The sequence below is a fragment of the Ruditapes philippinarum genome, unplaced genomic scaffold, assembly GCF_026571515.1.
Source record: "Ruditapes philippinarum isolate M1 unplaced genomic scaffold, ASM2657151v2 ctg1864_1_1_1_1, whole genome shotgun sequence".
Lineage (NCBI taxonomy): Eukaryota > Metazoa > Mollusca > Bivalvia > Venerida > Veneridae > Ruditapes > Ruditapes philippinarum.
The window spans coordinates 292369-309333 of record NW_026866069.1 but is presented as its reverse complement, the minus strand read 5'-3'; the positions used below and the strand labels follow the sequence as shown (position 1 = coordinate 309333).

General features: G+C 29.8%; 1 protein-coding gene across 11 annotated transcripts in view; it reads left to right on the top strand.

Moving 5' to 3' along the window:
• Positions 1 to 16965, top strand: part of LOC132731177 (WD repeat-containing protein 49-like) — a 74213-nt gene that overhangs the window by 22335 nt on the left and 34913 nt on the right. For 6 of the 11 annotated variants that reach the window (XM_060717305.1, XM_060717308.1, XM_060717314.1 and 3 more), the window contains exons 1-3: positions 4267 to 4776; positions 14833 to 15079; positions 15994 to 16140. In XM_060717305.1, coding sequence (XP_060573288.1) covers positions 4499 to 4776; positions 14833 to 15079; positions 15994 to 16140 — 672 coding nt within the window. In that variant the 5' untranslated portion in view covers positions 4267 to 4498. Of the gene's footprint in view, positions 1 to 4266; positions 4777 to 13330; positions 13780 to 14832; positions 15080 to 15993; positions 16141 to 16965 lie in introns of those variants that run through there. The other 5 variants (XM_060717310.1, XM_060717307.1, XM_060717306.1 and 2 more) reach the window with 3 other exon arrangements.

The following is a 16965-nucleotide window of genomic DNA, read 5'->3' as shown; positions in this document are numbered from 1 at the left end:
ATTTAACACTAATTTTCAAGTGCAATAATGTCACATCTAAGTGTAATATAGGTTCAGGTTTCATCTTTAAATTCTTACTTTTATTCTATGTTCAGTAGGTTAAATCTTTAATTTACTTTAAAGTGACATTAATTGATTATGATCTTTTTTCATTGACAAATTTATAATAATACATGTATTTCAAAAGATTGACTGTTATAATGGTGATTGACCAACAGTTTATATTGGAAAATGTTTAGAATAAAATATAAATTTGTCTAAAATGTAATTTATTTGACTTATTATACTGTACAACATAATTGTGACATAAACTCAGGCACTTTAATCATCTCTAATCATGTATAAATGTAGTTAAACTCTCAGCCTGCTGGCAGTAACGCATTCTACTGACACAATAAGTGCAAATCAAGACCAACCGGCACATTGAATGTGTCATCTGATTATGGTTTGCACTGTTCGCGATTCAGCCATCTGATTATGGTGGTCACTATTCAGCGATCTGATTATGGTCTTCACTGTTCACTATTTAGCCATCTGATTATGGTCTTCACTGTTCACTATTCAGCGATCTGATTATGGTCTTCACTGTTCACTATTCAGCGATCTGATTATGGTCTTCACTGTTCACTATTCAGCGATCTGATTATGGTCTTCACTGTTCACTATTCAGCCATCTGATTATGGTCTTCACTGTTCACTATTCAGCGATCTGATTATGGTCTTCACTGTTCACTATTCAGCCATCTGATTATGGTCTTCACTGTTCACTATTCAGCAAGTGATTATGGTCTTCACTATTCAGCTAGTGATTATGGTTTTCATTGTTCACTATTCAGCTAGTGATTATGGTCTTCACTGTTCACTATTTAGCCAGTGATTATTGTCTTCAATGTTCACTATTCTACCAGTGATTATGGTCTTCACTGTTCACTATTCAGCAAGTGATTATGGTCTTCACTGTTCACTATTCAGCCAGTGATTATGGTGTGTCACTATTCAGCCAGTGATTATGGTCTTCACTGTTCACTATTCAGCCAGTGATTATGGTCTTCACTGTTCACTATTCAGCGATCTGATTATGGTCTTCACTGTTCACTATTCAGTATTATTCAGTGATTATGGTCTTCACTGTTCACTATTCAGTCAGTGATTATGGTCTTCACTGTAAACTATTAAACCAGTGATTATTTTGAAAAAAAATTCCCTAAAAATGATGAATGGTTTTGTCCAAATTGAAAGATGGACAAGTCTATTTAAAGATATTAGGCGTGGTAAGGGTTAATGATTTATACTTCTCAATTGAAATCATGTAGTTTAATCTTTCCTCTAGCATTTTTCATATATTAACTAAACAATCTCTACAAAAAACATATCCTTTAATTTGTTTTCATATTTTATTTTGTGCAAATATCTGTACCAAAGTTTATACTTAAAGCATTACTATTTCCTGTATTGAATTGAAAGTATATTTTATACCATAAAATCACATTATGAAAGTTATTGCAGGATAAAATAACAAACATACATCAATACTTTCACAAAGAAACCTTTATTTCCAGTCTTTTGTATAAATACCTTGTCAAAATATTTAAAAGACTATTAAATAAATGTAATTTGATTAAAAATCAATTTATTGGATATGGAGAATTGGCTATTTAGAAAAAAAAGTAGAAAATGTCAGGACTGGATATTTTGTTGTGCTTATAATTATACATTATTTATTCAAATGGATTATAGAATGTGCAACTAAATGAAATTTTAAGCTTTTATCTAAGTAAGTGTTTTATATAAAGAATGAGATAAATGAAGCCGTTTTAAATTGTTATGCTTCTTTTGATATACTGAGTTATCATTTGCTTTTATAATCTTAAGAGTATCAATGATCAATTTATCTCTTAAATTACTGGAATGAAAAGGGACTACCATTTGCCTAATCAGTATAGAGCCAGGCCAGCTGCACTTTGATTCATGCTTTCTGACCAGGCTTTATACTGTAGGATGACTTACTTTAAAGGAACTCCACTGAGGTCCAAAAAGCCAAATAACATGAATTTGAATTTCTTACAGACGTTAGATGAGGCACTTTAAACACAATGCTTTACAAAAGATAATTAAGAATTGTAAAAAAGAATGAATTAAAAATCGTATTGTGTGCTATTCTTAGACTGATTTTAGTGAATTTGAGAAATTTGGGTCATTTTTCACAATTCTGGAAAAATGGAGTGGGCGAATGATTTGAAATTTTGTACACAAGTTATTGGTTTATACCTCCAGCAAATGGAACATTTATCTCGAAAAATTATTTCCAGTCCTGTCATGTCAAAAAACCTCAGTGGAGTCCCTTTAAATTTTCATCTTGATATCTCAAAAATTTACTAGGTCAAGAGTTAAGACTTCAAGTGATGTTCAAGAAAATAGTAAATGCTGTAACTGCTTCATTCTTACATCATAATTATGATGGTACACAAAATAATGTAGGTGTTTAATCTTGTCAATCTTTCAATCAAGATAAAAATTTTCATCATTTTTAGGGGAAATTTTAAAATAAATGCTGACTAAAAAGCGAACATGATCATATGTCATGGATGTGAAGTGGTCAAATTTGTTGATTCAGATACCGCTGGCAGGCAGAAAATTAAGTTAAAACACACCTAAATGTTATGTTTCAAACCAGGTTAATTATACAACGTAATGATGAAATATGATGCTAAAACATTTTGAAATATTTACATGTCAGTCTATTAAAATTCAGAATAATTCTCTTGATTTCCGAAAAAAATCAATGTCTGACATAAGGTAATGAAGTTCTAATCCTAACATCAATTATTATTTCACCATATCTGATGTTTAACTTGATCTTCAACAACTAATGATAGTGTTTATTCAAGGTAATAACCGTAAAAAATAGTACAAATTCAGTATTATTTTGAATTAAAGAGACTCCAACCATCAATATCACCATTGAATTTTTTCCTATTGAAGATTTATGGAAAATCGGAAGAGAAAATTTAAAAACAGGAAACTGGGATAATAGAATTTATGGACGTGTAATTGAATGTACAAGGACGAAATATATATGTTTGTTGTTCAATAATTGAATGCATAAATAATTCCTTTCAAAAGATTGCATTATTTTTTTTTTTTTTTTTTTTTTTAGTAGATCTATGTAAAAAGGGTTTAAATATAGACAGTATTATACAATGGAATGCTATCTGAGACTAGAACAAGGAAATCTTGCTTAGATTACCAATATCAGTCAAAACAAACAAGTTTTCTTAATGTTTAAGGGTAAAATACTTATATCTATGTCTAAACACTTAAGATAAACTTAGTCAAAATTATCTAGGAGCAGTATAAATATGTTTGTACCAATGTTTGCAATTTAATAGGAGTCAAGTATTGAATTTATTTTTATTGCATAAAGGTTTAAATATTTAATGATGGGTCGTAAAATTGATTTTGAAAATTACATCATAAGTCTTTTTAAATTTGATTTATAATTAAAAGTCTTATTTTTAGCAAAGTCATTGCGTTTTATTACACAATAAAACATAGTGGTATCAGATATAAAATCTATAAAAAGAAAGAAAAAAATTTTAACAAGTTTACGTAATATTTAAAACAGTTTTTGTTATTTTTTTTTGGAATTCAATTTTATTTGAAGTTGATATTGATAGGGTCACTAAAAGGGGAAGATCACTAGGGCTGGAAGTGTGGATAACAATTTGAAAGTTTGCATGGATCTTGAATAGTGCCAAATTACGAAGGAAAATATTTGACAGTTTTGTCTACAAATGGGGGAAAATATGTAGACATTGGATATTCTTTTTAAATAATGAATAATATGTAGTTTTCAGTACAATTTTTCTCTGGTTTAGAATTAATTTTATATTAATGTAAGAATTTGAGCTTAATTTTTTTTATATTTTATTTACGCTAAATTAAAGGAATTAGAGCTAAAGTTAACTTTCATTTGATGTTAAAGAATTGATATTTTAAGCATTTTTGTTTTAGGTAGTACAAAAGACAATATCATCTAATTAAATGTATAAAAATAATACAAAATATTTAATTATAACATTAAAATTTGTGTTATAATATTTAAAAATTAATATCTTCGCAAAAGAAATTCCAGGGATAGGCGGAACTTAAAAAATTAAATAGGCATTAAAACAAAAGTGAGAAAAAATGTGCAAAATTTAATATGAGATTATCATGATTTACTTTCTTATGTAATATTTGTTGTTTTTGATAATCCTGTACATTTTATATACCTGTATGGTAGGAGGACGCTTAACAAGTAATGCTTAACTATTGAAATAGTATGGCTATTTATATATTTTGAAAGACATTAATCTGTGTGTATGGGGGAAAATGGAGTTTTTAGAAAAAACGGATTTCATCTTGATTGGAGACTAGCTGGTGAGATCTGGTGCAAATAATTGTAAAGATAGTTGTGATTTTTGTTCTTTGTTTATATATTGGTGCACAAATTAAAATGACAAGTTCAGTCAATGGTTTTGATGGTGGGTATTCGGTGTTGCCACCTATACTCAGTACCAGTAACTCTCAAGAGAACCTGGATATAAATAGCAACAGTGTTGATAAAAATAGTAACAATGTGGATAAAAATAGTAACAATTCAGACAAGAACAATACTAGTGATATAAATAGTAACAAGACAGGAAAAGGAACTGATGATGGCATATCTTTGCCAGAGGCACCTTTTAGTTCTATTTTGCAAAGCAGAAGGCCAACATACTCTGATGAAAATAGGTAAGCTTTGCCTTGTAATACTACATTAGATTTTATTTATTTGCCCTAAATTACCCTTCTAAATATCTTAATTGGACTTGTCCATTTTTCAATGTGGACAAGTTCATTCATCATTTTGAGGGAAAAATTTCAAAAAATATACTGGCTCAATTAAGCAAACCATCTTCAGTTTTGAGGCAACCAGAGGCTCAAAAGTGCCATATCCAGTACCAGACTGAAATTTAAACTCCTTGCATGAACATTATGGACGCTTCTAAAGTTAAGTAGGGCAAGTATGTTTTACAATTTTAGTATGTTAAGGAAAATGAAATCTTGGATCGTGAAGCTCATACCCTCAGTCAAGGTAGTTAAATTAGATGTAGTATACTAGTGTCTGATGAAGGGGTGTATAGTGTCTTTATCCATCAGTTATAGAAATGATTTTAATTCTTCAACTAAGATATTGTGATTTATACACCAAACTAACTAATATTCATTCACTACACTCCTTGCACCCTAACCCCCACCCCCTCCTACAAACCTCCAAAAACCTCTCCCCCCACCCCCGCCACAAACCATTAAAAAAAGTAATTTAGGAAATGAAGAAGAGCATTTAAGTTGAAAATCAATATGGTCTGTGTATACATGTTTTAAATGCAGACATAAATATTGTTTTGTATGTTAACTTTTCATGCATTTGCAGGCAGGTAATCAAAATTTCAAACTTTTTTTTACATTTATCAATTATTCATATCCTTTTCATTATTTGTTGAAAAAAAAAATTGATTAAAACCAACCATAGAAAATACGAGCATTGATCGTTCAGTATTCAATACAATATTCGTGCTTGTTCCAATGAAATCTAGTATACAGCATGGAAAATAAAAAACACTTTCGCATAATTAAATCTTGATGAAAATATATTGCCTCAATTGCAGAACATGTAGTTTTAAGTTTCAATTTCAAAAGCAGATTATCAGTTATAATACATAAAAATAGATGTTCCCAGAGGTTTTCTGAAGTTTTATTCATATTTCAAGTGTCTCATTTCTATTCAAGGTATAATTATTTGCATTTTACCAAAATTTTTATTCAAATGGATTTCTTTGTGTAATAATACAGTTTTACTTTCTCGGCTTAACAAGGTCAAGGTCAAGTTTTCACAGGCACCAGGCTTCTTTTTAAGATAATACCTTTATAGACCCAGGTTTGACAAACTAAAAAAAAAAACTGAAAATTGCTGCTTATTTATTTGAATTATGGTTGAATAAAAAAAATCTTCCGATGATAAAAAAAATTAATATTTCCATGGTATATTTCTGTCATTTTAGTAATTTGTAAATTAGATGAACTGGATACTCTAGGACTTTCAGCGCGTTTAAATTTTTAAACGCTTAACTTTTTTACTTACTGAATTACTTTCTTAAATGATGTAAAGCGATTTGAGTGCAAATGTCATGTTTGCTTTGAACATTGTAGAGCATAATGATCAAATCAGGATGGGTACAGTAAGTACAAGTCAGGGGCGTTCCTTTCAGTTTGATATTATTTCAACGCCCTAACAACTTTGTAATCAGCACTTTTTAAAGAAGATTCTCTTTTAAATTGACAATATGAAGAAGTGTTTATAGAAATACAGACCAACCTGTGTAAATGACAGTTTAAAAGTCTTAAAAATTGTGTCAGTTTGGGTTATTTTTCAATTTTAACCATATTAGTGCATGTCTTTTTGTTTTAATAAAATCCACATTTCCTCAGTTAGTGTGTTGTTTGTTAGTATGGTTTTAGTGTTTGCAAGGAGCATTGAAAGCTTATTTCCCAGCTCAAGATGAGTTGCAGACACTAAGGAAGTGGCTGTACCCTTGTTAAAGTAACTTTAAGTATATTTTGTGGTATGAACCAATCAACTCAGTATATTCAGTCCTAATTCTGCTTTGTTTTGAACAGATGTTATCCGGAACACAGCAGATGTGGGTTTTTTCCAAGAATGTTGATTTTAAAGGGTGGATAAGTCTGATAAGCTATTTTAAGAGTTATGCCCCCTTTTCTATGTCGCTTTTATTTTACTATAATCCAGCACTGAGAAAAGTGGAGCGGGTTGTCCGCGGACAGGTCTTGTTTTATGACATTATAACTGTCAAAGTTTGTTTTTACTCATAAATAACCTTGGAAAACACAAAACATTCTTATTTGTAGATTATAATTTAGAACTGTCAGTTGTTTCTTTTTGGAATCACAATACAAAATGAAGCTGCCTACGGAATAAGAATCTGGTTAGACTGTTATAACAGATACCCACAGCGGCCTACTTTATATTTGCGGCAAATCATTAGCCTTTAAACAGTACTCAAAGGATGAATTGATTTTTATCTGTTTTCAATAGTGTAACAACTGTAACTTTAACGATTGCACACTCAGATTTATTTGATGCATTTACTCTTATCACTCAAACCTTTTCTTCTATCAAAATTATTCAATATACTGTATAAAAGCCTTCTTTTCATAACTGACAGCATATAATGGATGTGTACAATACGAAAAATGTAACGCAAGTAGTTTTGATAGCCCCCATAATGCATTGGCAAAGAAATTTCTCAGCAGGTATATTGATTTGAAACTTGTTAACTTTTATCAAGAAGAAAATCCGATTAGGTTTTCTATTCAGAGTTTATTGATATAAGACAAAATGATTCATTTCTCCAGCAAATTGAAACATTCTGGACAAGATTAAACATGGAGACACATGACAGCTTCTATTTTTATTTTTTTGTCTTTGACCTCTTAAGCTCCTTGAACTGAAATTAATTTACCTTTGCCAGCTTGTTTATCTGTGCTGCTTGATGCTGGTAGCTGGTAGCAATTTTTTTTTTTTTTGTATCTCTATATTGAAATCTGTTGATTCACCTAACTGGCTTTCCTAGATAGCATTAACCAGTAATTACAAATTTCTCCACAAGTGACCAAAGATCGAACCTGTGAGTGAGCAGCTTTAGGATTACTAATCAGATATGCTCCCTATTGAGCTAAGCAAACACAGGCCGGTCAAGGCTATGTTTTTTACAAATGGCAATAGCAATATTTTACCTGACTATAAAATAGATTTAAAAAAAAAGAACACTTGAACATACGGCAAACATTTTATCTGATGAAAACTTGGAACACATGATTAACATTTTTTTATATGAATAGAGAAGAACTTGAAAAAGAGTTTTGTCATGAGTCGTGGTAAGCAATATTTTCTGATGAGAAAGCTTAATTTGAATTTTAAAGAGACTCCACTTAAATTTTTTGACATGACAGGACTGAAACTATTTTTTCAAAATTTGTGTATCATTTGATGCAGAACTGACCAATTAACATACATGTATGTGCAAAATTTCATATGATTTGCTCCGTCTGTTAGTCTAGAATAATCATTTTAATTGTGCAGATGACATTAATGGGCTAGGATTCTAGGAATCTCACACAAAGTAATTTTTAACTCGACTATATGAAGTATATGGAGAGCTGTCCTACTCGCCTTAAGGTATCAACTTCAAACTTCAAATATATGTTCCTTATCATCAACCACATCTTATGTGACAAAGTTCATAACTCTAGCACCAATATTTTCAGATAGATTTATCTCCCCTTGAACTTAAAAAATTACTATTTTTTAGTGTAAATTCTTTATTTCTTTAGGGATCAACTTCATACATCAAATATATGCACCTTATCATCAACCACATCTTATGTGACAAAGTTCATAACTCTAGCACCAATATTTTCAGATTTATCTCTCTTGAACTTAGAATTTTCCTAAAAAAAATACTATTGTTAGCTCACCTTGCACATAGTGCAGGTGAGCTTTTAGGATGGCCAATCATTTGTGCCCGTTGTCCGGGGTCCGTCCACATTTTATTCAAACGACATCTTCTATAATACCACTTGGCCAATACATGAATTAATGAAACTTGGCAGGAATACTCTTTGTATGAAGCTCTATCAAGATTGTTCAAAGAATGCCATTCCATGCTAAACTCTGGTTGCTATGGCAACTAAAAGAAAAAACTTAAAAGTTCTTATACTTCAAAAAGGAGAGGGCTAGGGCTTAGATATTTCTCACAAGGCATTAGCTTGTTGGTTTCTGCAAAGTATATTCAAATTATGGTCTAGAGCTGAAAATTGGTCTCTGTTTTGGGGGTTCAAGTGTTTTTTTATTGCAAGGTTATATAGACTTTCTTTGTAGGGATAAATTGAGATAGTGTATCTTGTATTTTTTGTCTCAACAGACATTGTTATGAAGATTTTTCTGTTAAAGCATTAGAAAGATGAAAAGGTTGTTGAATGTGAATGTTAATTCAAAACAGAGTCAATCAGAATAGCACAAATTTGAGAGCTACAGTGAAGTTGATTTCCCCATTCAATAATGGATTCTTCCATTAATTTCGTAACACCATCAGAAAGGAGACTGTGTCATTTCCGAAATACAATGTAAAATATTTCGGTTCTTGACAATGATTTGCACATTTTATTCTGTTAGATATTTTGCAAAGAAACGAAAGTGAACAAAAAATGTTGTATTTTTTTCACAAAAATTAGCTGATTAAGATAAAAGTTTAATTTACAGTACAGATATTATTTTTACATCCTTCCGGTTTGCTGGAAAAATCATATATTTCAAATACTTTTTCAAAGATGAATTTTTTCAGTGAATGAAACTTTTATTGAAATTTATGATAGATTTTGATGAGACAAAATTTTGTACATCTATTCTACAGTAAGGACAGATGCAAAGTGATGTTTTGGGATATGAATGTTGCGTATGCAAATGAGTACCAAAATATTTTGGTACCTTATCATTAACCACATAGCACCAATATTGCAAGAATTATCTCCCCATAAACATAGATTTTTTTTACTTGAAAAATGTTATTTTTTACTATAACTTTTTTAGTTTTAAAGGTATCTACCTCAAACTTCAAATACTTATTTCTTATCATCAATTACATCTTATGTGACAAGGTTCATAACTCTTCAGACAATATTTACAGATTTATAACTCTTTGAACTTAGGATTTTCTTTAAGCAAGAAATATCATAACCTCTTTACTTTTTAAGGTATCAGTACTTCAAACTTCAAGTATATATTTCTTATCATTACACACATGATATGTGACAAGGTTCATAACTCTAGCATGACTATTTCCAGAATTATTCTCCTTAAACTTGGAATTTATGTTACCAAATGTTATTTTTTTACTATAACTTAATACATAATTATACAATTCATATTTGATTTTTCTTTCATACATTTGTAGTTGTCTTCCTTACTGCGTCCATTATTATATTAGTCAAGCTTCACTGTCTCCTGTTACAGCTCTTGTTCATTTAAATTCTGAGTACAAGTAATATATCTTTATAATCTTTTGAATATTTCCCCATTTGAAGTGCCTCTGGAGTTTTCTATATAATTAAGTTTCAAATTTTTTTTTTTTAGGTCTTTGGACCTTGGTGGAGTCCCTTTAACACAATCATACTGGTACACCAACATATATCAGACATAAAACGATCCAAAACCCAACAGAAAACCCTATAATTTGTACTTACATTTGGTATTTATTTATATCAAAAGAGCCTGAACACCATGTTAACCATGTTTATTGTTAAAAGCCATGCTTTTTTGCACCATCTGTGTATTTCAATGTTATCTTGTTTCAATGTATTAATTTGTCTGATCATTTGACAGAAATTCTCTCCTGCAGTGAATTACAGACAGAAATTTCTTAACATGTTAATGATTTATTTCATTTAGTTTTTATTCAAATCTATTTAATAAGGGTGCATGTTTACATATTTACAAAACAAACACTTAAAATTTGATTGTTGGGTAATGCTAAAAAGCCAAATTTCCCTGTATAGACTGTATGGAAAAAGAAAACACCTCCAAAAGCAGGATCCTGTGAAAAGGATTTATTGAATGATAAGAATTTTTAGAAATCTACGATAAATGATTTCAGAATTAATTCAAATGTAAACATGATTTTTGTAAATATGGGCAAAAGAGGTACACTTCGGTCTGTTGTTATAAGTTGTAAGTGTAAAGGAGGGATTTTACTTGTCAAAGAATTTCATTAAGGTGTTATTTAGAATATTTTGGGCTTATTTAAGAATCATAAATATGTAAATTTTCTGAAAAATACAGTAACGCCTTACAGATAAATGTCTGCAAGAATATAAGTGCAATTATATATGACTTATTTTACTGGTCCTGGACCCAATAAAGCAATAAAAAATCCTTTATAAAATCATTTTGACTATGAAAGTGGTGGTTTTGGTAATTCAACCTCAGGATTACGGCAGTATTATAAGCCACATTGAATTTACCATAGCAAAGTCCAGCAACTGCATCATTCCGGGGCAGGCTGTCAAGCAGTTTACCAGTACTAGTTCCCTTCACTTTTGCAAATCTGGAACTGATAGCTTTTGTACATGCCACAGTAGAGGTGCAGTGTAAATGACTGCAGAAAGGAACTGAAAGTTACCTGCGCTGTTTGGGAATTGAACCTGGCGCCCCCATTTATAGTCGAACGCTCTACCTATAGAGCTTAAAGAATGGTTAAATGACTATGAAAGAGTAAAAGTTTAACTTAAATATATTTTTTTAATATTCTTTTGTAGAAACAAAAAAATCATTAATTTAGTAGATACTTGAACCCCTCATGATGTTTTAAAAAAAAACTACAAGATTATAAGATATCTAAGATTGGTTTTTTTTTATTGACTGTGTATGTTAGATAAAGACATGCTATCTATATATGTTCAAGGCCCTCAAAGGCTCTTATTTGTGTATCGTAAATTTATTAATTACCCCCCTTTATAAACTGAATATTATAAATTGTTGTATGAGTTTCCTCCCTTAATGCATTCTATACATCATAAATCTTTTTATGTGTTACTTGACCCTATATGCATATGAATGTCATAAATCTGTGTATATAAGTTACACACGTTTTTAGATGTATTTTATAAATCTTTCTATCAATTATCTCCCTTTATATATCTGTTTTTTGAGCATCAGTTTGACGTGACTGTCTTAAATATAAAAATGGCATGATGGGCCTTTAATATCTATGCAGAAACTGTGCAACAGCTGTTGATTATAAATGAACCGCGTCACGACAAAACCAACATAATGGGTTTGGGACCAGCATGGATCCAGACCAGCTTGCGCATCCGGGGAGTCTGATCAGGATCCATCCTGTTCGCTATCAGTTTCTCCACTTGTAATAGGGTTAGTTAGCAAACAGCATGGGTGCGCAGGCTGGTCTGGATCCATGCTGGTCGCAAACCCACTATGTTGGTTTTGTCATGACACGGCTCAAATGTTGAAAAGATGTACTGAATCATGGGTATTAAATAAGTATTAAAACCGTAAGGAATTTGAGGGTATTTTGTATTGATTAAATCACCGAGAAAATAAGCATTGATCATTGGAACACAATAAAAAGTATTTTTTTCTTTAATGAGAGAAAGCTTAAGAAATAAACGATGCCTGTCAGTTTTGTCTCTGATTTGTAAATGTTTGTAGCTTGATATATGACACTTTCGTTGTAAAGGAATTTTATGTTCGATTCTTTTTTTGTTTGTTTGAAAACAAAAGAAAGTGAAAAAAGTATTTTACTGTTAAAGAAAAGCAGACGTAGGATAAATTATATGAAGCTTTTCAGTGATTGAAATAAGTGGTGTAAGCTTTCAGTTTGAAAAAGAAAGACATGTACTTATTGTACTAATTATTATATCACTATTTGCAGTTGAAAATGTGGTTATTTAATTTAATAGATCGCAAAGAGTGGGACAACTAAATTAGGGCAGATTATAGTTTACCAAAATCTTTGTATTTTAATTAATTATAATCATTGCTACAAAAATTGGCATTTTTATCGACTTGAGGCATGCTGCTTAGAAGATTTATTGCTAAATCATTATCAAAGAAAATACAGAGATTTAAAGGTTGTAACATATTACTCAATGTTACGGCTATATGGGAGGTTTTATTTGGATTTATTTGTTAGAAGCACAGGACTGATAAGTGTGAAATATGAAGTGATATTGACGTGTGAAAAACATAATATCAAAAATATACTGGATCATGTTTTAAGAGTTTTATCTGTTTAATGAAAAAAAAATATTAAGGGCATGACTTTACATTTTAGTTTGGCTCTTTGAATTGACCCATTTTTTTCTTCACAACATAGATCTACCTTAGTAAATCAAATAAAAAAACTAATCCAAATTAAACTTTTCTGTAATATATTTGGATAATAAGAAAATTTAATATATTCAGAAGATTCTGTAATATGCAAACTTCTTTCTTGTTTATCTGTCTAATAATTGTATAAGAATGAAGTTACCTTAAAAATTTTAAAAAAATATATTTATATACTTATAATTATATAAAAAAAAAATTTTGTCATTGTAATATTTTATTTTTCATTTCATTAAATTAATTAAAATTTTGTAAATTAAATGAATTAAATGCAATTTATTTTTGCCAAGTTACCATGGTGAGGACCTATTTGTGTGTTTTTACGTCTGCTTCTGAAACCTTTCTTTTCGGACTACTTTTCTTATTTGCATGATCCAAGTCATTTACCTGTGAATTGTGAAAGAATTGAAATTAATTATTAACAGGGTCTCCATTGATTTAATCACAGTTTATTTGTTAAACAAATTCCCCGGACGAATGATATATTACTATCGACAGTATTGTTTTGTTTTTATTGCCACCATTCAGTGTATATAACAATATACTCTTGGTGTAGATATATGAATTATATACCCGAGGACGGTTCAAGTATTCAAAAGAAAAGTGCAGGCATTGTTTTTAAATGCCCTAATAATGTACTGAGTTTTACTGGTGAATATGTTGGAATATTAGAAAAAATACATTGAGATTCGTTATGGAAAATTAGGAAGCAAAATGAATCCTAACAAAAAACTGTTGAAGTTTGATCCAGGTACTAAGGAGGAAAATAAACCAACGTAAGTTTGATATAAATGAGAAATTCAACTTTAGTTCGATATAAATGAGAAATTCAACTTTAGTTTGATATAAATAAAAATTTCAAAGAAAGTTTGATATAAAAGAGAAATTCAACGTAAGTTTGATATAAATAAAAATTTCAAAGAAAGTTTGATAATTTATGAGAAATTCAATGTAAGTTTGACATAAATGAGAAATTCAACATAAGTTTGACATAAATGAGAAATTCAACGTAAGTTTGATAATTTATGAGAAATTCAACGTAAATTTGATATAAATGAGAAATTCAACATATGTTTGATATAAATGAATAATTAAATGTATTAGTTTGATACAAAAGAGGAATTCAACGTAAGTTTGATAATTTATGAGAAATTCAAAGTATGTTTGATATAAATGAGAAATTCAACATATGTTTGATATAAATGAGAAATTAACGGAAAAGTTGATATAAATGAAAAATTCAACATAAGTTTGATATAAAAGAGAAATTCAACGTAAGTTTGATAATTTATGAGAAATTCAACGAAAGTTTGATATAAATAAAAATTTCAAAGTAAGTTTGATATAAATGAGAAATTCAACGTAAGTTTGATAATTTATGAGAAATTCAACGTAAGTTTGATAATTTATGAGAAATTCAATGTAGTTTGATATAAATGAGAAATTCAACGTAAGTTTGATATAAATGAATAATTAAATGTAAGTTTGATATAAATGAGGAATTCAACGTAAGTTTGATATAAATGAGAAATTCAAAGTATGTTTGATATAAATGAGAAATTCAACATAAGTTTGATATAAATGAGAAATTCAAAGAAAGTTTGATATAAATGAGAAATTCAACAAAAGTTTGATATAAATGAGAAATTCAACGTATTTTAGTTGATACATGTATAATCATAAATGAGAAAATTTTATGAGAACCTTGGCCTTATATAATAGGAGTTATGTTTATATAGTTAAAACAGACAAATTCATAATTATTTGTGTCGGATAATGAAATGTGTCTAACATTCTGTTATCATTTAAAAACCTTTTTTTACTTTCAGTTTTGACAAAGATGAAAATGTCAGGTTGGAGGAGGAGATCAAATTACACCATCTCGAACAGTTAATGAACCGGTTCAGTAAACATAAACCGGATGACATTCTCATACAAGCTGGAACCGGATTCTTTCCCGCCAAAACTCAGGCCCGAATTCCGGGACGCATGAATCTCAAAGAATTTAAACAGACTGTGTCAGAGGTCCTAGCTACGGATGAGTACGATGATTATCTAGAGAAATTATTTATGAAGGTTGGTGAAATAATTAACTATTTCTGTTTCTTTGTCAGTATTAAATATTCCTTATAGAACACCATATGCTTTGTAAATTTTGAATAATGGTTCAGTGAAAAAATAACTAACAGTATTGTCTTAAATGAATTTGCTTAGAAATATTCACAATTTGGTTGTCTTTGATATAGCCAAATATTATCTTAACTTTTGTTGTTTTTGTGCCCCCATTTGATCTTGATATTGACAATGTATAATTATATGATATCTGGCAAATATCGTTTTCTGACCTGGTGAAAAACAACTAAATATCATGGCATCACTACAGGGAAAATGACAGTATAATGAATACAGGTCTAACTGTAGTTAGTAAACACTTTTATTTAGAGTAGAAATGGTAAAAAAACAACTATTTTTAGATAGAAAATATGACATTTCATTGACTATTCATTTTGTTTAAAATAGGTACTATTTAACTTTCAAATTGTATTACTTTAATGCCTTTGTTATAAAACAAATAGTAATTTGATAAAGTTTAGAAGTGTATTGAATGAATGACTGAAATTGGAGAGGGCTATTTTGTATGAAACAATGATTAATATGGTTTTGTCATAGATATATTTTATTACACTTAAAACATGTCAACCGTAGATGTCAGTTTGTCTTATAAACTAACAATGTTATTATTGTTAGAGTAAATTGTCTGTTTAATTGGCTAAATACAAATGTACAGTCTAAACAGGCATCCGCACAGTCTGATCAGGATCCATGCTGTTCGCTTACCAACCATATTTCAAGTAGAGAAACTGATAGTGAACAGCATAGATCCTGATCAGACTGCGCGGATGCGCAGACTGGTCTGGATCCATGCTGGTCACAAACCCATTATGTTGGTTTTGTCATGATGCGGCTCATATATTTTGTTTATGTTTCAGCTTGACTCTTCAGTAAGTGGTTATGTTGACTGGAATGAGTTTTGTACATATCTTCTGCTACTGTACAGAGAGAATGATTACATGCGAACAAAGCGGGAAATCCCCTTTCTTGTGGAACCGAAAATCAGACATATTGTTCAGAATAGGGTAAGATAACTTGATCAACCTTATATGACTAATGCTCATATCATAAAATGATTTTACATATTCAGTTTATAGGAATATTATTTAATTTGCATATTAGGACTTTTTCTTCCTTACATTTGAATTTCATTTTAATATAAAATCTCAGATATCACTTAAAGGATAAAAGTTTTTTTTGTTTAACCAAACTCCATTGCTCCCAGTTACAAAAGCACACATCTTAATGCAGTTCAAATCAAAGAAATGTCAGTTATTTTAGTAACAGACAGTTGTGAATTTCCTCAAAAATACTATATGGCTTTGTATACTGACCAAATATCCGTTCTAAATGGGCATAAAAAAACCTCTGACTATTTAATGTCATAATAGCAACTATAATAGTAAATAATACCATAAAGGCCAGCTCACATTATCAGAAGTTTAAAAATTGAAGCTTAACCTATCAACAAAAATCCCACTACCTGAACTTTATTTATTCAAACAAGTGCAAGATATTTACCATTGACTTAAAAAAAAATAGAATTGTATTATTACAAAAATTTGTTTTAAAAGATCAAAACTGTAAAAAGTACAGACTTGCTTTAAAAACAAAGGGATTAAAGGAATTGGTTTGTCGCATTTCAAACAGGTGTTTAAATGATCCAATTTAAATGAATTGGCCAACCTTTAATCTTTGCCAGTATGACTACAATAACATCAAAGCTTTTATCATATACAAACACAGTGCCTTTATGTATCTGATCTGCAAGAGACCGGCCCAGGTAGTATTTTCTTTTATCACTTTCTTAATTTTTTCATTATTTTTTATTTGATAAAGTGAAAAGCCCA